This window comes from Gopherus flavomarginatus, chromosome 17, assembly GCF_025201925.1.
Source record: "Gopherus flavomarginatus isolate rGopFla2 chromosome 17, rGopFla2.mat.asm, whole genome shotgun sequence".
Taxonomy (NCBI): Eukaryota; Metazoa; Chordata; order Testudines; family Testudinidae; genus Gopherus; species Gopherus flavomarginatus.
Genome location: NC_066633.1, coordinates 9,769,252 through 9,790,325, shown reverse-complemented (window position 1 = coordinate 9,790,325; position 21,074 = coordinate 9,769,252). Strand labels below are relative to the sequence as shown.

The 21,074-nt window shown below is 43.4% G+C and overlaps 2 protein-coding genes across 8 annotated transcripts in view; one reads left to right on the top strand and one right to left on the bottom strand.

The window, feature by feature from the left end:
• Positions 1-15,939, bottom strand: part of DDX31 (DEAD-box helicase 31) — a 68,636-nt gene extending 52,697 nt beyond the window's left edge. Inside the window, exons 1-9 of the mRNA XM_050926631.1 lie at positions 15,654-15,939; positions 9,283-9,536; positions 8,196-8,271; positions 7,476-7,519; positions 6,935-7,005; positions 5,940-6,004; positions 4,525-4,569; positions 3,045-3,086; positions 864-928 (exon numbers count right to left, since the gene is read on the bottom strand). Of these exons, the coding sequence (XP_050782588.1) occupies positions 864-928; positions 3,045-3,086; positions 4,525-4,569; positions 5,940-6,004; positions 6,935-7,005; positions 7,476-7,519; positions 8,196-8,271; positions 9,283-9,536; positions 15,654-15,767 (776 nt within the window). The 5' untranslated portion in view covers positions 15,768-15,939. The remainder of the gene's footprint in view (positions 1-863; positions 929-3,044; positions 3,087-4,524; positions 4,570-5,939; positions 6,005-6,934; positions 7,006-7,475; positions 7,520-8,195; positions 8,272-9,282; positions 9,537-15,653) is intronic.
• Positions 15,940-17,318: 1,379 nt separating this feature from the next.
• GTF3C4 (general transcription factor IIIC subunit 4) overlaps positions 17,319-21,074 on the top strand; it is a 64,738-nt gene continuing 60,982 nt past the window's right edge. For all 7 annotated transcript variants that reach the window (XR_007770014.1, XR_007770013.1, XR_007770009.1 and 4 more), the window contains exon 1: positions 17,319-17,651. Coding sequence is in view for 1 of the 7 variants with exons in the window: in XM_050926630.1 (XP_050782587.1) it covers positions 17,328-17,651 (324 nt within the window). In the remaining 6 variants the exon portion in view is untranslated. The remainder of the gene's footprint in view (positions 17,652-21,074) is intronic.

Genomic DNA, 21,074 nt, shown 5'->3' with positions numbered 1-21,074 from the left:
AAAGTTGTTTTGAAATCTATTTTACATGATAAATAACAACATAAAACTAAAAAAACAGATCAAAATCAAAATAAAACTTTGATCCAAAACAAAAAAAAAAAACATTCGAAAATTGTTCTGCAGAATATTTAGAAAGTCTTTGGTTTGGTTCCGATTCAGAACTAAAACAAATTCCAAACTCGTGGAATTTCCCACAAAAGGGAAGAGCTGGTTCCCACACAGCTTTTATATATGTAATAGCCACTCATGCAAGAACACTGTTTAGGATTATTTGCTTTCTTGGTAGTCCATCGATACGATGATGACAAATCTGAGCAAGCCATCTATTGTTGGTCTCATGGTGTGCCCTCTGATGGCTATACAAGCCAATTCTAGAGGTGCACATTTGGCTGCAGATGGTGCATGGGAAGTTCGCAGTCAGTGGGTTGTGCACTGCTGGTGCTCTGTGACGTCGTTCGCGTGCCTCTTGTAGATGCCGGCAGCATTGCTTACAATTAAATAAACAGGGAGAGATTTCAACAATAGGGGGAAAAAAATCCTGCTGTTCTTCCCAAGCAAATACACTCCTGTTGCAGACAGCGCTGCAAACTAAGCAAATACAGGTGTTTGTCAGAGAAAGAAAAACACTGACATCAGCAGGGATCATCTCATCAGAAGGCTCAACAATTTAAAACCAGAGTTAACTGAGGGAGAAGAATGCTCCCTGCTGACCCAGTCACTAGTTCTGTGTAAGATCTGGAGGGGGTTCACCTCTTGATCAGGCCACAAGCATCTCTCCCAGTAAAAAGGCATTCTCAGCAATGGAAACAGATGAAAGGATACAAGTAGAACCCAAATATAGTTTTAAGAAATTGGCTTCCTACCTGGCTTTTTCAGACTTCCTCTTTTCTCCCCCCATTAGCACGCCAGGCACAATCCAGGTAAACGGCTACAATAGGAGTAAACCAAGACCTATATGAAGTAGTCTTAAGAAGAGGCTAATCCAAAACTGATTTCTCTTGACATAGAGACAGGCAACTCAGGTTTATAGCTGTGCTTCTGATTTGATCTAACAGATACAGCCCACATGAACTGTACCACCTGCAGCTAAATATCAGTGGTAAATTTAATCCTAGCTATTCAACTTGCTTCTAATGTTGTTTGGGAAGATGGAAATACAACCATTTTTGCATCGCTTCCAATAATATAGTAAGTCTCCCCCTCCTCTCTGTGTAACCTAAATGATTCAAGACAATTTGCAATTTTATTTCTTCCTGCTGCCTTTTAAGCAAAATCTTCCAATAGCCAAGCAAAATATACAGAAACATAATAAAGGTCCTTTATGCAGGTTTGTTATCCAGTTAATAAAGGCTTCGAAGGTGAAATACCAGCCCCACTGAAGTCAATAGGAGTTCTATAATTGACTTCGATGGGGTCCTCATCTCCGGTAGAATTGAGCGTAGCCCAGTTTTTAACAGAGGAAAACAACATATGCACCCCATCCACCTCATTCAAGAGGGGGCATGGAAGATAGATGGAACATAAGTTTTAACACTGTGCATACATATCTTGTAGTTAATTAAAGGCCAGAACATTGCTCAGCTTGTTACATGCCATGTAGCAATATAAGAACTGCCCTAATGGAGCGGGTCATTGGACCATCTAATCCAGCATAGCATCTCTAATAATTCATTACATTCAAACTTATAATAAATAAACAAACAAACGAACAGACAATATTTTAAAAGGAGTGTATCCAACGTTCTAGGTGCCCCAACACTTCACGAATAACACAACAAAATCCTAGCAGCATTAATCATTTCAACAGGAATTCAGCCAGCCCTTTACAGAAATGCCTTTTCACCCCTTCATCATTATGAGAAGCCCTTTCAAAAACCCGATCAAACCAATTAGCTATACCAGAAAATGTAGCTACACCAACACTACAAATTTTACCACACTGGACCCTCACACTATAACAAAGCAGTGGCCCTGATTGTATTTTAACAAGGTTTAGTCTTGCTTGTATGGATATGACTTGTCACACATAAGAAAGAAGAAAACAAAAGAACCCGAGCCCAATTCTTGCCCCCCCGGTTGAAATGTCACCTTTAACGGCTCTAGATCTTGATGGGAACACAACTGGCCAATGTTAAAAAGATCTGAATTTAATATCAAAGATTTTCTAATTATGACATCTAATTACAAAGAAAAAAATGACTAAAGTATTTTTAAAATGTCTTTAATGTAATTAAAAAAACCACCTTGACAGTAGGTGAAGGGGTAGGACTTGGGGAATCAGCTGGCTGTTTGAACGCATGGGAAGGCAGAGACTAAGGCCTATATCTTGTACATGCTTATTCACAGGCTTAGCTTTACCAGTGGCCATAGTCCCATTGAAATCAATGGAACTACTTATGGAAGTAAAGTTCAACATATGTTTCCAGGACCATGCAAACGAAAGCTGTTGTGAGGGACGTTCTATTAGACTTATCATCATTTTCTTTGAGTTAATTTAACCAAATTATTATTTTTTTTTTTAACCAACATAGCACTTTGCAAGTCTCCAATTTCCCCACACAGTTAAGTGGCTAGCTGATTCCCTGAGGCCTATTTTACTATATCAGAGCCTTCTCTGTCTAACATCAATCTGAGTCCAGTGGCATCTGTCCCCGTAAGAGTTCTCATTCAGAACCATGGAAATTCTGAAGCAGTGGCAGGGATCTCTAAAAACAAAACATTGCAAAAAAATCTATTTTTAATATCTATTACTCTTAACAAATACGTATTTAGCTCCCTAGGGTATTATAATGAATCAGCACAGCAGTCACTGAATAGTTGAAAACATCCAACAGGAAAAATCAAGCTTCAGTGTGCTGGGCTTTCCCTTGAATGCTAAAAATAAAGTGAACTGATTTTATTCTTTATATTAAGGACCAGAAATCCTGTTACATATTGAGTCCCCTCAATTCCCTATTGCGCTTAGGGGAAGTGATGGTGCTTAGCATCTCAAAGCAAAAGGCTCGAGAAGGACTGAGAAGGAAATAAAAGAATGAAATCCTTACCTTCAGCAATTTCTGGACTGTATCAAAGCTCTGTAGGGCAAGCTGAAGATATCAATAGATGAAAATAAAGTTTTATGACGTCTGACATGTCTGTATTAGAAGAATAGCGTCACACAATTTAGATTAAAATTTTGATTTTTCTGCAGACTCTTAAAAACTGGTGATGTATGTTATTCGAATTCTGAATATCTTTATTAAATAAAAAAATATATATACCCCACCCAGTATCCTACTCATTAGTCAACAAAAAGGAAGAAACCTCTATTAGCTTTGGACCTATACAAAAACAATGTCTTGTGCTCCCTCTGCTGGTTCAAATTAATAAACACTGTTCTCAGAGCTGTGCACATTTCTGTTAACATCTTCAGTGATGCTGATGCACAGGAAAGAAACTATCTGAGGCATGCTGGGTTTTCCTTCACTAAAACCAGTGTGGGATAATATGGAATCTCTTCTGGGAGAAAACTGTTAGAGAAAGGGAGTGTAAACCATAGGTTAAAGCAGTGGACAGGCAGCCAGCATTTGTGGGTTGCAATCCCAGCATTGCCACTGACTCACTATGCGACTGAGGACATGCTGTATGATCTTTCTGCAACTTCATTTCCCCACCTGCAAAGTGGGGGCAATATCCACCTAGCTCACACTGCACATGTATATGAGTGAGGCTTATTTATGCAGGTAAAATTATTTGAATTCCTCTGACGAAACATGGACAAGTGCTAAATATTATTTATTTGCCAAACTTTCAAAGAGGCCATTACAAACTCTGGAAAGTAAAAATAATACCAATTGTAATCACAGACTAACTTTAAAAATGTACTCAACAGCAACCCTTTAATCCATCTTACGAACATGCTTTGTATTCACGGAACATCTTTAAATAGCTTCAGAGCCTTCTCCCATCTCAGAATTGAGGTGAGATACTGCAGTGCAGGTTGCATAAAACATTGTGCCCAAAACTAGTTACCCGTGATCAATTCTCCACATGGAAGTTATTAGCGTTTGATATGGAAAACATTGATACTCTGCTCTGAAATTGCCTTTGTAAGGCAAATAAAACAAATCAAATAAGAGTTCAGAGAACAAACCAACTCCTGGTTTGCTATGCATTCACTGATGGATTTGAAAAGGGGCTTTAAAAATCAACAGGAACGTCTGTATAAACTCTTGCGTTTACAGCACTGATTTTACTCACAAACTCTCCCTTCCCATGCTAGACAATTTTCTCCCTTCCCACATATTAAGCCAAGGAGTTTCCAATGTTGCCAACCAATTCTTAAACACAAGGGGAAACTTGGATGTTTCTCCCCAGCTTACTTCTCACTAGCTAAGATATCTCATGAGAACACTTGGGCTTGCCAATAGCCCAAACCTGCTTCTACTGGAATCAATGGCCAAATACTCAGAGCCTGAGAAAATAACAGAAACGACAACACTAAAATGCCAGCACTAACCTTAGAAAAAAGGCAACTTAACTTACCTCTCTTGTTGGAACTAATATAAGTGCATAAGGCCCATCACTGCGCTGCAAAAGAAGAGACAGAGTACCATTGAGCAGAATGCACCATGAGCTCAGAGAATCACAGAAGACAGAGGTGGCTATTGGCTCATGAAATCAATTCTACTGGGATTCAAGGCAGGATTGTCCCCCTCACTGCATTGCCCAGTCCAATTTGAAATTACTCAAAGCAATGGAGATTCTATCACTTCCCTTAAGGCTTCTAGTGAATTTCTACTAGACGGCAGAGCTCTATTAGGAAGCTTTTCCCTGACAGTCGACCTACATTCGCTTTTGCACAGTGACATTCCATTACTCCTACTTATAATCATGAACAAATCTTTTTTCCTCTCCCTGGTGCTAACAGCCTTTAAATATTAGTAGAGGATGGTCTTCTCTTTTTTGCACTCTGAAATCCACCATGCTCATTGTGTACCTAAGATTTTATTATTTTACATACACCTGTTATATATGAGCTATACAATTTCGCATACTATTTCTTAGTCTGCAGAAATACACTAATATTTGATGCACAGAAACAATCAGACACACAAGGGACAGATAGTGACAACCCAGGCCATTCTGCAATTATTTCAACCCATAAAGAATTTAAGAACAAATCCCCCTTGTCACACCCTAAAGAGGCACAAAACAGGAGGATGGATCTGCAGCACCATCCCCTGGGTCAACATATTGATCTGAATGGGGAGAGGCTGTTGAAATACTGTATATGGAGGCCAGGACATGAAGAGGAGAAAGCATACCAGAAACCTGCCTCTGTAAGTCTCCAGACCTCCACCCTAGTTCTGAGTCACTGCCATGCTTTGGAGCCAGTCTCCTGGCATATGCTGACCACTCCCACCAGACTTTGAAAAGACATGGAGAGGGAGCTACTCCTGCTTCTAGAAATGACAACTTCCAAATGCTTTAAGCCTGGTAACCCTTGATGGACTTAAGAGGGAACATGTAGGATAAAGCAGCTGTTCCCCGACTCCTCCTGCTTCAGCAACATGGATCCAGGCTTTATTGCTGCAGAAAGGAAAGAGGTAGCTATGCAGGAGTGGTGGAGGAAATCTACCATGTAACCATCTTTCCCGCTACACAGATATTTCCCTATCCCTACGCTGAACCTTGAGATTTTGGCCCATCCACCCACCCTCTTTACTACATTAAATGTAGGGGAACATAAAGTCCTTAATATTTTTCTTATATTGCTTTTATATTTACTGAATAAGAGGGTCATGTAGGCCAAATTTCAAACTGTCATAACTAAATAGGGAGAGAGATTGCTTAACCATCATAACAAGGAGAGACACTATTGACTTCAGTGCACCAGCTGTAATTTATTTTTATTGCTTCAAAAATTAAGACAGCACACTTATTTCTATGGTACACACCTGTATTTTTGACTTCATTCCCTGCAAGGACTGTACAAGGGGGATGCCATAAGCAAGAGTTTTACCTTAGTAAGAAAAACAACAAGATGTTTATGTCATTTTAAAAATGGTAGAAATTGCAGATTTCAACAGTGGTGGGAAATCAAATTTAATTAATAGAAGGTATAAAGCAAACAAAAGTCAACTCGTGGAACTCACTGCCATGGGATGCTGTGAAGGCCAAAAAGTATAACTGGGTTCAAAAAATAATTAGATAAGTTAATGGAGGATAGATCTATCAATGGCTATTAGCCAAGATGGTCAGGAATGCAACCCTGTGCTCCAGATGTCCCTAAAACTCCAACTGCCAGAAGCTGGAATTGGACTACAGGATTTCTGGTCACTCAAAATTGCCCCATTCTGTTCATTCCCTCTAGAACACTTGGCACTTGCCACCATCAGAAGACAGGAGACTGGGCTAGATGGACCTTTGGTCTGGTCCAGTATGGCCGTTCTTATGTTCTTCAGAGCATCATGAAAAGACAGACATCCCACTACTCCTAAATCGAGGTCAGAGGCCAGAAACCTCAAATGGAAAGCTTGATGGGTCATGGGGTCAGACTGGGAGAAAAACATGGTGATATTCTTTCCAGCCCCACCTGTGTGAATCGGCAAAATTTGATGCTGCTCACAAAATACTGAGCAGGTATTCAAAATATGACTGTGTGCGCAGCCTGTATCCACTGGTCCCCTTGAGTGTGGCTTCCTCTTAGGCCTTTGCTGGGTTCCTTGGGTTTGGGACTAGCTGACAGATGCATGTCATGATTGAGACACACTGGTAGAGCTGCATGGAAGAAATCTGCACACCCCATATCTATAGTTTGCCTGTCTCTAGCTAGTGTCGTCGGTCTATCATTTTCACAAACTGAAACAGGCGAACGTAATGCTTAGTTTGAGTATACGGAATTCAAACAATACTGTACCTGAGTAAGGAACACTGTCAATTAAATACTGACCTGACCCTGTCTGGGACCTCACCAGTGCATCCTTGCCTTTTAGCAGCACAGGAATAGTTTGCTTCTGAACACTATGTAACAAATAACACAAATTAAGAACACACAAGCACCAACTCAGTCTCAAAGGTATTTATAAAGATGTGAGGTTTTAAAACTCTTCAATTGTTTCAAAACCATGGACCTGGGTTTACACAACCTGGGTGCTCTCCCAGTTATTGCTGAAAATTACTACCTCAGAAATGGGGATTCGTGAAAATAGAGCAACAAAAAAGTGTTATTTATGCTAAATAGAAATAAGGATGATTTTGTGGTTAAAGCCCAAGAGCCAGGACTCCTGGGTTCCATTTCCAGCGCTGCCAAAGACTCTCTACATCAAGTTACTTTATGGCTTGATTTTTGGAGGTGCAGCACACCCACAGCTCCCATAGACTTTCACAGGAATTGTGGGGGCTTATGAATTAATTATGTTTGTAAAGGGCTTGGAGATCATTCAATGGAGGGTGCTACAAAAGTGGAAAGTATTTTATACAGATTAGTTTACCTGGTCATACTAGACATCTTCAAGACAATGGTTATTGTGGAAATCTAAAGAGATAAATACAGTGTTAAAAGATTTTAATGCTATACTACTCACTTTCATGACTTTTGCAATTCAGGAGAGGGAGAAACCCCAAAGCCTGGTAGTCTCTCTTTCTGATCACTAATCCAGGCAAGTGCTTGGAAAAGTTCACTGGTCCTACAAGCATTCCTGCTCGTCCCTCAGAATGTTATTAATCCTGGCGGGTCATGACATGCTACCAAATCATGGCCGCTGCGTGATCCTCAACATATTTTGGTCTGCAACCCACATGAAACCATGAGAGGTGTTTGGATGCACTGGGATCGGGTACCAGCTGGGCCTGGTATTAGCTGAGAAACATGGATCTGGGACTGGTGTGGGTATGGGCTACTGGGGTTGAAATGGCATCTGCATGTAGTGCTGATGTGGGCTGCTGATGCTGGATGGAGCATAGGTAAGGGTACTGACGGGGATGTTGATGCAAAAGCTGCCCTCAGATGGCAACATCACTAATGAGCTAATCTGAGTCACCAGGAGCAGTTTCTACAAGGAGCATGTCTCACTTCACAGGGAGACATCCTCCAAAAGTTCATCTCCAAGTATAAAACCACAAACCCTCCCAAACAAAGACCCATTAAAAACAACTCAGTAAAACAGCCTTACATCACTACACAATGACCTTGTTGCCAGTCTAGCACTCACCAGATGGGGATGGAGGTCCAGCTGGCTGAAAGAATCTGAAGTGAAAATTTTTTCCTGCACCTGTTTCACTCCACCTCTGCAAGTTAGGGGAAATAATCCAAAGCAACGTGAGACAGTTCCAATCACCCAAGGGCTACAGGTCAGATTCACAGGAGAGTCAAGCTTGGGTTCCAATGGAAAGATCCCAGTGGCAGGAAGTCTGCCTGGAACAAGACATTTGCCTGGGGAAGTGACATGGTCAGGCCTGCCATGGAATATGCTAATTCAGCACATCTCCGGGGCACTTTCCAGAGGAAGCACCCATTATCGGTGGAATCCTAATGTAATTTCCAACTTCTGGAGACAGCAAGAGTGAATATGACTCCTTACTTAATGCTGCTTTTTCTTTACAGGGGCTCCCATTAAAGCCTACTTTCACAATCGAGCATGACAGACAATGAAGGAAAACTACCTAGTCAGTACATTGTTAACAGCAGCTAGGGAACCTATTACAATACTCCAGCTCCCGAGGGCCCACCCTACCAAAGGGCATGGGATTCATAAAGGACAATCAAGAAATAAAACATTTTAGAGCCAGGTTAAATCCATAGGGCAAAGCTTTTAAACCAGGATGGTCTCCATGCTACAATGTTATAAATCTAGGGAGAGGTACAGTCTATCTGAGTGGTTTGAGACCACTCTCTGTCATGGGTCTAATTCTTCCACCTGCCTCTTAATTTCATGACATAATTTCATGACAAAACTCCCTACTGACTTCAGGGGAAGCAGAATCAGGATCTTTGTCTTATTAGATCAGAGGCTTTCAGCATGGGGGTCACAACCACCTTGCCCTTCCTATTCTAGTCTACATGGGTTCTTATACCTTCCCGGATTGTTAAATGGGAGAAGGAGCCTGGCTAGAACCATGGTACATGGGTTGGGGATCCTGGTCTAGAAATGGCTGAAAACTACCATCCTAGATGGATGATGAGACTGTAAGTATATAGCAAGGGGGGGAGGGGGAGGACAAAACCTCAGGCTTTATACATATACGGGTGAGAAATCAATTGCATTTTAGAGGGGAAGGGGGGTTGTTTGTTTAAAATACCTGTGAATTTCTGGAATCTTAGGGTTGTTTTTAAACAGACAAGACGTCTTAATGAAAGGTCTGCTGTGTAGGCTCTCATTCTGTCTGTCAGTCGAGTGTTTCTTCGGAGGAGATTTTGATGACAAATTTCCCTTCACGCAGATGTTAGCCTCCTTAGTGCATTTCTTGATTGGGGATACTGACAACTTGGGTTTCTGCTTTGCAGGTGTGCCTTCGTCTGCCCATTGGAGCTTCCTTTTCAGAGCTTTAGGTTGCTTCAGTGTTAGCAAATAAACAGGATGGATTAGTATGTAAGGATTAACTATGCAATATTATACCCTTCCTAAAGCCCTAGAGAGTTGCATCTCTTCCTATTGGAACCTTCACAGCCATGTACAGAGAACAGGGTTTGATTTTGCAACTGGACCTGTTCACGTTCTTCAGAGCAGAAACTGTAAGGCAAATAGTAATAATCTAAATTCTTATTTTGGTGCCCATTACTGCAGTATCTGATCCAGTTTCTGTAACTGAACAGTACCCTCTTTAAAATATATATCATCCAAATCTTTGCTGTGCAAATCTCATGAGCAGATTAAAGCCAGACCTCTCTACCCCTCCTCTTTCTTTTTTTTCTTTCTTTCTTTCAGGGATGAATCCTCCTTGATTCTGACCTGTGCTTCCATCAGGCTCCAGGAATTCTGATCTCCATTCCTGGCTCTATAGTGAGCCTGATTCCTTTGGAAATTCTTTCTGCTTCCTCTGAGAAATGTTTTTGCTCACCCCATATTCCTCTGTCAATACTGAGGCGCACAATTAATTTAACTTTCTTCCATCACTAAATGTCCTTCACCATCTCATGCATGTCCTACATCAGTCACGTCGTTTTGCTTACGAACTTGAAAACTTTCTGAATCACCTTAACTCTCTGAGCAATCCTCTATTCTTTCTCTACTCGACCTTATATTTCCTCCCTATCCTCCACGTTCTTGATTTCATTCTGCAATCTTCCCAGCCCTCTCTGCATGTGCCTCTCAAACTCTTTATGATGTTCGGCCTGTCTTTCTTCAATTATATTGGCCTTTACAAAACATAAACTCTTAGGGCATGTTCCTTATCTAGTGTAAATCAATGCAATGCTAGTGACATCAATGGAACTGTGTCAATTTACACCAGTTCAGGATGTGGCCCTTATTTCATAGATGGCTAACAGAAGTCTTAAGCACTTGAGTACATCAACTTCTCTTCGAATATTCCTTATTACCCCTCCATGTCCTTTCTCCCATTGATTTATCTTATTTAATGTTGTCCAACATCTTACACATTCGTCCAAAATGTGCTCAAATTCAAAGGGGGACTTCAATGCAACACTTTTTTCTTTAAAAAGTTCCCCAATCAGGCAGTTAAGATGTCACCAATCCCACTCCTACGTGCCCCTTCTAATATCAACCTAACCCTAGTGCCCTCAAACACTTACATCACAAACATTTTCATACTAATAACAAAAATAATATTAACACATCTGCATCCGCTTAAAAACCATCATGCTCTCACAGTGATTAAGATTTGTCGTATGCTCATGATGTTAAACAACTTTCTTCAGAATTCTCTCCTCTACTGGGAAATAACTTGCTAACTGAATCCTATAATTCCATTGATTATGTAATTTTCAAAAGTGCTTAAGTCACTTTGGTGCTTTTGAAAATGTACACAAAATTCAACAATCTTCAAATGACTCAAGAACAAATTATAAACTGAGAAGGTGGCGGCCTGTAGACAGCTGAGAATCTTCCCAGCATCCGAAGTTCGAAAAGGCTTAAGTTACAAAATAGGCTTATGCCTGCCATTTTCAAAATCATGCCCATCAGGTAATGTATCTTTCACTTCGATATTCACAGCCAATGATCCTAATCCAAAAATCACATCTACATGGGGAGACCTTTGCACTCATGTAGAGGCACACTGACTTCAACGGGACTCAGCATGGGTGCAAATTCCATCCATGGGGGTGGAACCCAATAGACTCCAAAGCACAAGACCCAGTGCTACACATTTTCTTGGCTGTAGATACTTATGCAGCCCTTTTGGCATTTCATTTACTGATCAAGAACAGTCACAAGGGAATCTCTTTGCTGACTATACAATGATTAATATATATATTAATAATATTTATAATCATTTGTTAACTATGCTTGGTACTATTCAAGACAAATGAAGACTGCAGGTGCTGGGTGGTGGTGGTGGCCTGTGATATACTAGAGGTCAAACGAAATGATCTGTGGTCCCCTCTGGCCTTAAACTCTATGACTATGGCCTGGTCGAATTTAGCAGCGTTACATTGATTTAAGCATGGACCCGTCCACACGATGAAGCCCTTTTTTCTGACTTAAAGGGCTCTTTAAATCAATTTCTTTACTCCACCTCCAACGAGGGGATTAGCGCTGAAATTGGCTTTGCGGGTCAAAATTTGGGGTAGTGTGGACGCAATTCGACAGTATTGGCCTCCGGGAGCTATCCCAGAGTGCTCCACTGTGACCGCTCTGGACAGTGCTCTCAACTCAGATGCACTGGCCAGGTAGACAGGAAAAGGCTCGCGAACTTTTGAATCTCATTTCCTGTTTGGCCAGTGTGGCAAGGTGCAGGTGAGTGCAGATCTCATCAGCACAGGTAACCATGATGGAGTCCCAGGATCGCAAAAGAGCTCCAGCATGGACCGAACGGGAGGTATGGGGCCTGCTCATCATATGGGGAGATGAATCCATGCTAGCTGAACCCTGTTCCACTAAGCGAAATGCCAAAACATTAGAAAAAGTCTCCAAGGGCATGAAGGAAAGAGGCCATAACCGGGGCACACAGCAGTGCTGCGTGAAAATTAAGGAGCTAAGGCAAGCCTACCACAAAAACAGAGAGGCAAACGGAAGATCCGGGGCAGAGCCACAGACATGCCGCTTCTACGCTGAGCTGCATGCCATGCTAGGAGGTGCAGCCACCAGTACCCCAACCCTGTGCTTTGACTCCGTCAATGGAGACTCACTCAACAAGGAAGTGTGTTTTGGGGATGAGGAAGGTGATGACAAAGAGACTGAAGATAGCTCACAGCAAGGAAGTGGAGAAACCAGTTTCTCCAACAGCCAAGATATGTTTCTCACCCTGGACCTGGAGCCAGTACCCCCCGAACCCACCCAAGGCGTGCTCACGGACCCTGTAGGCGGAGAAGGGCCCTCTAGTGAGTGTACCTTTGTAAACATTACACATGGTTTAAAAGCAAGCGTGTTTAATGATTAATTTGCCCTGGCGTTCACAGCCAGTACAGCTACTGCAAAAGTCTGTTAACGTATGGGGATGGAGCAGAAATCCCGGTGTTTGCTGGCATTCAGACAACATCCATTCCTTATCTCTCCCTGTGTTATCCTCAGGAGAGCAATATCGTTCATGGTCACCTGGTTGAAATAGGGTGCTTTTATTAAGGGAACATTCGGAGGTGGCCGTTCCTGCTGGGCTGTTTGCCTGTGGTGAACAGAAATGTTCCCCGCTGTTAGCCACGTGGTGGGGCGAGGGGTGAAGTGATCATCCCAGAGAATAGAGTGATGGTGGTGGGGTTATTTGGGTTTGTGCTGCACGCTAACCCACACACCGCAGCCCCTTCTTTTACACTGCAAACCCATTTTAAATGGCCAACCCAATGGCTGCTTGTTATGGGAAATGAGGGCACTGCTGTTTGAAACCATTCCCACATGTTATGAAAGTTAAAGAAGCCAAAAGACTGTGGCTTACCATGACTGCCTGCAAGCTGAATTCTGTTGCCTGGCACTGCGTGAGTGATCTCTCACACCACAACAGCAGGCCCTCAATATAAGAGGCAAAATGCTACCTTGTAACAAAAGCACATGTCGTAACACACCGTTTGCTGCCAAAAGGCAAGGAGCTGCTGCTGTGTAGCAATGCAGACCCATGTCTGCCAGCACCCAGGAGAGTTACGGTGACGGTCAGCTGCGCGGGTTCCATGCTTGCTATGGTATGGCATCTGCACAGGTAACCCAGGAAAAAAGGCGTGAAACCATTGTCTGCCACTGCTTTCACGGAGGGAGGGAGGGAGAGGGGGGCCTGACGACATTTACCCAGAACTACCTGCAACACTGTTTTTGCCCCATCAGGCATTAGGATCTGAACCCAGAATCCCAATGGGCAGCAGAGACTGCGGAAACTGTGGGATAGCTACTCATGGCTACCCACAGTGCAATGCTCTGGAAGTCGACGCTAGCCTCGGTACTGTGGACGCAGTTTGCCGACTTAATGCACTTAGATTTTTTGTGGGGACACACACAGTCGACCATATAAAAATGATTTCTGAAAAATCGACTGCCATAAATTCGACCTAATTTCGTAGTGTAGATATATCCTAGGACAAAGTCCCTACTTTGAAGAGTTCACAAATGAAGGTTCCAATCTGGCAAAAATGTGCGTATATGCTTAGCTTTAATGTTGTGAACAGCCCCATTGAATTTAATGAGCCTAAGGCTCTGAGCCTCCAATGAGCTCCTCACAGAAGGACCTCTGTGTCTGCACAGAGCCAACTCAGTGGTGCTACGACCAGGCCCCTGTCCACACAGATAGACTGCAGGATCAAAGCACCAGGACAAAATCCTTCAAGTACATAGAATATCAGGGTTGAAAAGGGACCACATCTAGTCCAACCCCCTGCTCAGCGCAGGAGCGATTCCCAGACAGATTTTTGCCCCAGATACCTAAATGGCCCCCTCAAGGATTGAACTCACAGCCCTGGGTTTAGCAGGCTAATGCTCAAACCCCTGTGCTATCCCTCCCCACAGTGTAGGCAGACCACTGTGTCTGTACAGAGCCTCACAATGATGTGCCCAGGCAGATCCAGCTGCAGCACTGGGGCCTAAAGAACCAATCCTGTGGCCCTTACTCATATGAGTAGTCTATCTTCACATCAGTAGCTGTGCTAAAGACAGTGTGAAGGTTTGAGTGCATAAGCAATGAGCATTGCAGGATCAGGCTGTTTTTATAAAGTTGGGGGCTTTTTAATTAGGCATGAGGGAAGCATACTCAGGGCCGGTGCAATCCATTAGGCGACCTAGGCGGTCGCCTAGGGTGCTAGCATTTGGGGGGCGGCATTTCGGGTCCTTCGACGGCCGCCGGATCTTCGGCCGCCCCGGTTGTCATTGGCATTTAGGAGGAGGGACCTGGGGCAGGGGAGCGTGGGGAGGGCCGCCTGCAGCAAGTAAGGGGGGGGGCGCGGCACGCAGGGGAACTGCTCCCCGCCCCAGCTCACCTCTGTGCCGCCTCCTCCCCTGAGCACACTGCCCCGCTCTGCTTCTCTCTCTCCCAGGCTTGCAGCACCAAACAGCTGATTGGCGCTGCAAGCCTGGGATGCGGGAGAAGTGGAGCGGTGATGGCGTGCTCGGGGAGGAGGTGGAGCAGAGGTGAGCTGGGGCGGGGAGCTGCTGCACGGCTCCCCGTGCCGGGAAGAGCTGCTGCGGGGAAGAAGAGGGCGCCTCAGGGCGGGGGGAGGGAGCTGCCGCAGGGAGGGGCCCCCGAGGGCAGAGAAGGGGCAGAGAGCTGCCACAGGGCTCGGGGTGGGGGAGCACAAGGTGGAAGTTTCGCCTAGGGCGCAAAACATCCTTGCACCCCCTCTGAGCACATTGTTGGTACTGGTTTGTGTTAGCGAGTCTCACAGAATCAAACAAATAATATAAAATTCACCTTTGAACTGAGACCAAATACAGAAAGACTCAAACCCAAAAGCAAAAATTTCTGAGAAAGTTACAAGCGATTGAAAAACAGATATTCATCATGAAAGTCCATATGTAACCTTAACTACAGTGCAACCTCAATTATCCAAAAATACCAAGGAGACCCAAATCTTTGAGTAATCAGTGGAAGCTGAACCAGCAAGATCCTCAAAGACCAGACTTCAAAGTCTACTTCTGACGTTCTTTTCCCCCAGACCGCAGACACTCAAAAACTGCAGCTTCCTCAAAGCTAGTTATCTCGGCAGAATTAAACAATGAAATACCGCTTAGACCCAGCACTAAAGTCCTACTGTATTTTGCTGAGCCACCTGGCCTTGGGGGAATTCACATGTGACTCCCGATTCAAACCTCACTTATCTGAGCCACGCCATTCCCTAAGCCAAGATCCCATCACCCATACTAAGGATAGAGGGATTTGGGGTGCAGCGGATCTAGTTATAGAGAACTGAATTATAATTAGTGCTCATTTCAAATCTTAAAAAAAAGAGGGAATGACTTGTTGCAAAGCACAAGCCATAGCAGTTTAGGTTTATAATATTGCAGTTTAAGTCTTTTCTGGAATAGTTTGGTCAAAGTTTTTTCCGTTTATATCAGACTCAGATGAAGAACTAAACATACCCACTTGTCCTTGCCGAGCAATGGCTTGCGGAACGTCTTATGTCCTGCAGAATGGTGGGACTCTGGGGAAGGCAGGGAACTCACGTTGAGAATCAATCCCTCATCTGCCTCCATGGTTTAATGCACAGCTTTTGCTGGGGCCTTTATCTGCAATAAAACTACAGCCCTGAAGGACATTACTCCACAGAGACACCCACGCGACTGCAGAGAACCAGGAGCTCCTAAGACAGAGTTTAACTTAGCTGCAGCTAGCTACACCAAACCCAACATGTGCAACCCAGTCCCAGCTCAGTGAAGGAGGACCCCAAACATAGCTGTCTTGCAAAGTCCCCTAAACAGCAAATCGCAAAAGCACTTCTCTGGACAGATTATTAAATTTTGAGCCAACCAGCTCAGGCTCCTACATTCTTACTGAGAGAGGAAGAATTTAATTTGAAGGGCAGTGGTTAAAGTCCCCCCCTCTCTCTTTTTGCAGTACCAATAAGACATTTAAAATCTCACCCACTTGGGCTGCTCTCAAACTGGGGGAAAAAAGTGAAGGGGGGCGTTTCTTTTTTGCAAAATACATGATTAATGAATGAGATTCTTAAAATGTTGTTTTTACGTTTGTAGAGCAAAATGCTTCTTTCCAAAGAAAGCAGTTTTAAAATTACTCTACAATCCCTATTCGAAATATTTGCCATTTTCCTACTTTATTCTTCCCAAAATCTCTCCCAATCCCATGTATTTCAGAAAAAAATGCATTTCACTGTAAATATCTATGTGTGCAGCTTTCAATATCCCCAGGACAATGGATTGGTGTACAGCGTAAATCCATAAGGCCATCAACTATCTTTGGTGAGGATGGGCAGCAGGTCATGTAACTACGCAGACCTATTGATTGCTGTAAGGGCTGTGAGCTTGCCAGTGGCTGAGGATTCAACTGTTACAAATCCTACATAGTTTCCACAGGCAAGCCTTTTAATTTGGATTAAAACTGAACTTGGGTTCAGTGAGAACATCGCGTTTTAGTTTTATTATTATTTATTTTATTGGGATTGCACCCAAGCGCTCCACTCATAGACCAGGGCTCTACTGTGCTGGGTGCTGCACAAACACAGAATAAAAAAACCCTGCCTTGAGCAGATTACAATGTCACCTCTTTAATGTAATAACAGTAATTACTGTCAATGTAATATGTGGAATATAGTAATATCATTTAGTATACAGCTGCACTGTGTTATTATTATTGCAGGGGACTGGACTAGATGACCTCTCACGATCCCTTCTAGTTCTATGAGAATTCGTTAAATCTCTGCCATCATGTCATAACACTTCTTGACATTATTGTAAATTCTTCCCTGCCCCGTTTTGGAAGGTTGTTATTACAGGGTAATATAAATTGTAGTTCACATGCAATATTAATGAGTATTGTTGTGGTTTATTATAATTATAGACCCCATGCAACATCAGTATTGATCCCTACTGTGGATAATATCACTGTCCCTATGCCCTCTGGGCTGTACCCAGTCTCGTCGTTGCTCTAGATGCAGCAGGAAGGGATTTCATTCAGGCAGTGGCCGGGCCACCCCTAACCCAAGCCAGGCGTTGGTCCTTCATGGTCGCGGGCTCGCATGGCGCGGCGCATGCGCGGTGCGCTGCGAGCGGCTTGTGTGAGGCGGCGGCGGCGGCAAGATGGCGGCGGCGGCGGGAAGTGGGGGGAGTCCTGCGCTGTCCTCAGGAGGGGAAGAGCCACCAGCGGGCCCCGAGTCGCCGGTGTCAGCGGGGCCGAGCGCGGGATTCCGGCTGACGGCGGTGCGGAGGGAGCCGGCCGTGCGGCTGCAGCACGGCGTGAGCGGGCTGGAGCCGCTGGCCTGGTCTGAGGACCACCGGGTGTCGGTGAGCACGGCCCGGAGCATCGCCGTGCTGGAGCAACTCAGCGACATTCGCAGCGGCGGGCAGGAGCTGGTCATCCACCGCACGGCCGTGCCCGCGCCCGCCGCGGGCTGCCTGCTCAAGGTGAGAGAGCGGGGTCCCTCCTCTTCGGCCCCGGGGATGGACCGGGGCCCCTCTCCCCCCTGGGGGCTGCAGGGCTGAGCGCCGCTCCCTCCCCTCGATCATCCTTGTCTCCTCCCGGGCCCCGGCGCTTCGCCCTTCAGCTCTTCTAGCCGCCCCCCTAAATGTGAGGCAGGAGCTGCCTCCTGAGGGGAGACCCCTTAGACCTGCCCACGGCACGCCCCTGGCTCTTCAAAGCGATGTGACCCCCACTCCCTGCTCTTGGCCCCATCACCCAAGGGAGCGCTAGCCCAGTCCCCTTTCCACAGCTGCTGCTATTGTCTGAGGTTGTCCTGTGTTGGAGGTACATGTGGCTTTGTTTACTAATAGAGTTTTTCTCCCCCTGATTCCACCTCCCTCAGATCCAGGCTAATCCAGCTGAGGATTAATTACTGGACAACGAATTATTTATCCTGGGATAAACTTTGAGATAATTTCTTAGTCCATGAGCATAGCTGTTGTATAGGATCTGTGTTGACACACCAAATAAATACCCCTTGTACACAAAAGCAAGAATAGTTTTTTGCCTGGACCAGTTTTTTTTTTAAATGGAGATATACCTTTCTCATAGAACTGGAAGGGACCTTGAAAGGTCCTCAGTACCATCCTTGACGGATTTTTTGCCCCAGATCCCAAAATGGTCCCCTCCAGGATTGAACTCTCAACCCTGGGTTTAGCAGGTCAGTGCTCAAACCATGATCTCTCCCTCCCTCATTTGTATGTGACAGAACAAATTACTGTCTTGTATAGTCACTGAGTCCATCTATGAATAGCTGGTTCACAATCAGTGCCATGCAAAAAAATAGTATGGAGAATGTTCATTCCAAATGTTACTTTTTAAAAAAGGTTGTTGCTTTTGGTTTGCTTCTTGGAACAGCTCCTAGAGTAGATTGACTGCATCTTTGCCTATACTAGAGAGAGAAGGTGGGTGAGGTAATATAGTTTATTGGACCAGTTTCTGCTGGTGAAACAGATAAGCTTTCAGGCTTACACTGAGCTTTTCTTCAGGTCTGGGAAAGGTACTCAGTGTTCTTTTTCTTCTACTTTCATTTTGTATAGGGCACATTTCAGTGTGTTCTTGTTGTACTGTGTAATGCAGGATAGTCCCTACGTAAAAGGATAAATGGACACAAATCAGACATTAGGAATGGCAATATACAAAAACCTGTAGGAGAGCACTTCAACCTCCCTGGACACACAATAGCAGATTTAAACGTAACCATCTTGCAGCAAAAAAACTTCAGGACCAGACTTCAAAGAGAAACTGCTGAGCTTCAGTTCATCTGCAAATTTGACACCATCAGCTCAGGATTAAACAAAGACTGTGAATGGCTAGCCAACTACAAAAGCAATTTGTCCTCCCTTGGTGTTCACACCTCAACTGCTAGAAGAGGGCCTCATCCTCCCTGATTGGACTAACCTCGTTATCTCTAGCCTGATTCTTGCTTGCATATTTATACCTGCCTCTGGAAATTTCCACTACATGCATCCAACGAAGTGGGTATTCACCCACAAAAGCTCGTGCTCCAATATGTCTGTTAGTCTATAAGGTGCCACAGGACTCTTTGCTCCTTTTATAGATCCAGCCTAATGCAACTACCCCTTTGATACTTTCAATGTAAATACTTATTTAAATAAAAACATTTACCTTGGTTATATCCTGAGCCTTCCTAGTTCTTTATTTTCAGAGACACTTCTTCTTTAAAAGAAAACAAACAGAATTTGCAAAAGTTAAACTTTATTTTGGATTTTAAAATTTCCCTGTAGTTTGTTTATACCATTATTAAAGCATTATTCCTAGTTCATGAAAACCAGAAAGTAAAACTTCTAATGTTTTCCTTTCCTAAGAGGAACTAAATACAGAAAGTTAAAAAAAAAAACAACATTAATAATTATAAATAAATTAGACTTCCTAAAGGTTTTTCAGTTTTAAGGTATTCAGTTGTAAAGTAGGCTAGGCAACGACTTGACTTTCTAACTCTTGAAAAAAGTTTGAGGCACTAAAGCATAAATGAAAACTACACCTGTGCTTAGCTCAGGAGTCTCCAAGTGAAATTATTTCAGTTTCAGTGTGCAGCTATCATGCATCTGAAAAAGACTGTAATTACAACTAAGTTTTACTGCTGGTGTCAGCCTTGTATGAGACTGCAAATCAGCTTCCATTCTACTCTAGTAACTTGTTTAACTAGAAGAGTATTGATTATTTAACCAAAATGCATTGTCATTTAGAAGTGCAGTGGGGAAGAATGTACCAAACAGATATGTGACACTAATAAGTTTACTTCACGCAGTTCACTAAATGCCTCAATAGCAACTATATGGGTGAAACCAGACAATCCATATGTTCTCAAATGAACTCGCATAGGAAAATTATAACACAAAAATTCCCCATCATCTATGGGCATACTTATTTTATAAAACAATCACTCCTTACCTGACCTTTCAGTCCTCATCCTCAACACCTTCCAAAGACAAGTCTGGGAGCTTAAATTCAAATGTTGCTAGACACTAAAATCATGCACTGAACAGACACACTGCATTTGTGACTTATTACATCTGAAGAAGTGAGTTTTTTTACCCATGAAAACTTGTGCCCAAATAATTCTGTTAGTCTTTAAGGTGCCACTGAATGCCTTGTTGTTTTTGTGGCTACCCCCTGATACATTACAACAATTTGTAACTCACCAACCCCCTTTTTTGTTCTTTGACTGCAGAGGTGTTAATGGGCCACTTCAGCTTGAATGAGCTCTTAAACTTAGGGTATGTGTTAACTACAGTACTTATGCTAAATAATCTGTTCTACTTTGTACCTTTCCCAGACTTTAAGAAGAGCGTAATGTAAGCTCAAAAGCTTGGTCTCTTTCACCAACAGACGTTGGTCCCAAAAAATTATTACCTCACCAACTTTGTCTCTCTAATATGACAGTAATATCAGATAAGTTATCTTGGGATTTGTTTGGGGTGGATGTATAAACTATGGTTTGATCTCATTTTAGTCTCCTATATAGTATGCTATTTGCTGACTGAAAAACTATTTTTAATATAGTATGTGTGTCCTGTGTTTATATCTGCATGACTGATGAGCCCACTGAACCTGGTTTTGCTGACGGCTAGTATATAAAGATTTAAACCTGAAATTGTTGGCAGATTTTAGGGCTTGTCTACATTATGGATTTTTGCACCAGTGTAAACCTCTCTCAGTAAAGATGCAGTGCCCCAGTATTTGCAGCAGTTTCAAACTGAGGAAAGTTGCACCGATGCAGTGCATCTTCAGTGGTGCAAAATTCCATAATGTAAACAAACCCTTAAGTGGCTTATTAAAACCCTCGTTTGACTAACTGAGTTTGGAGGCTTCACTGTAATTTGTAGAGAGAGAATAGGCTGTCG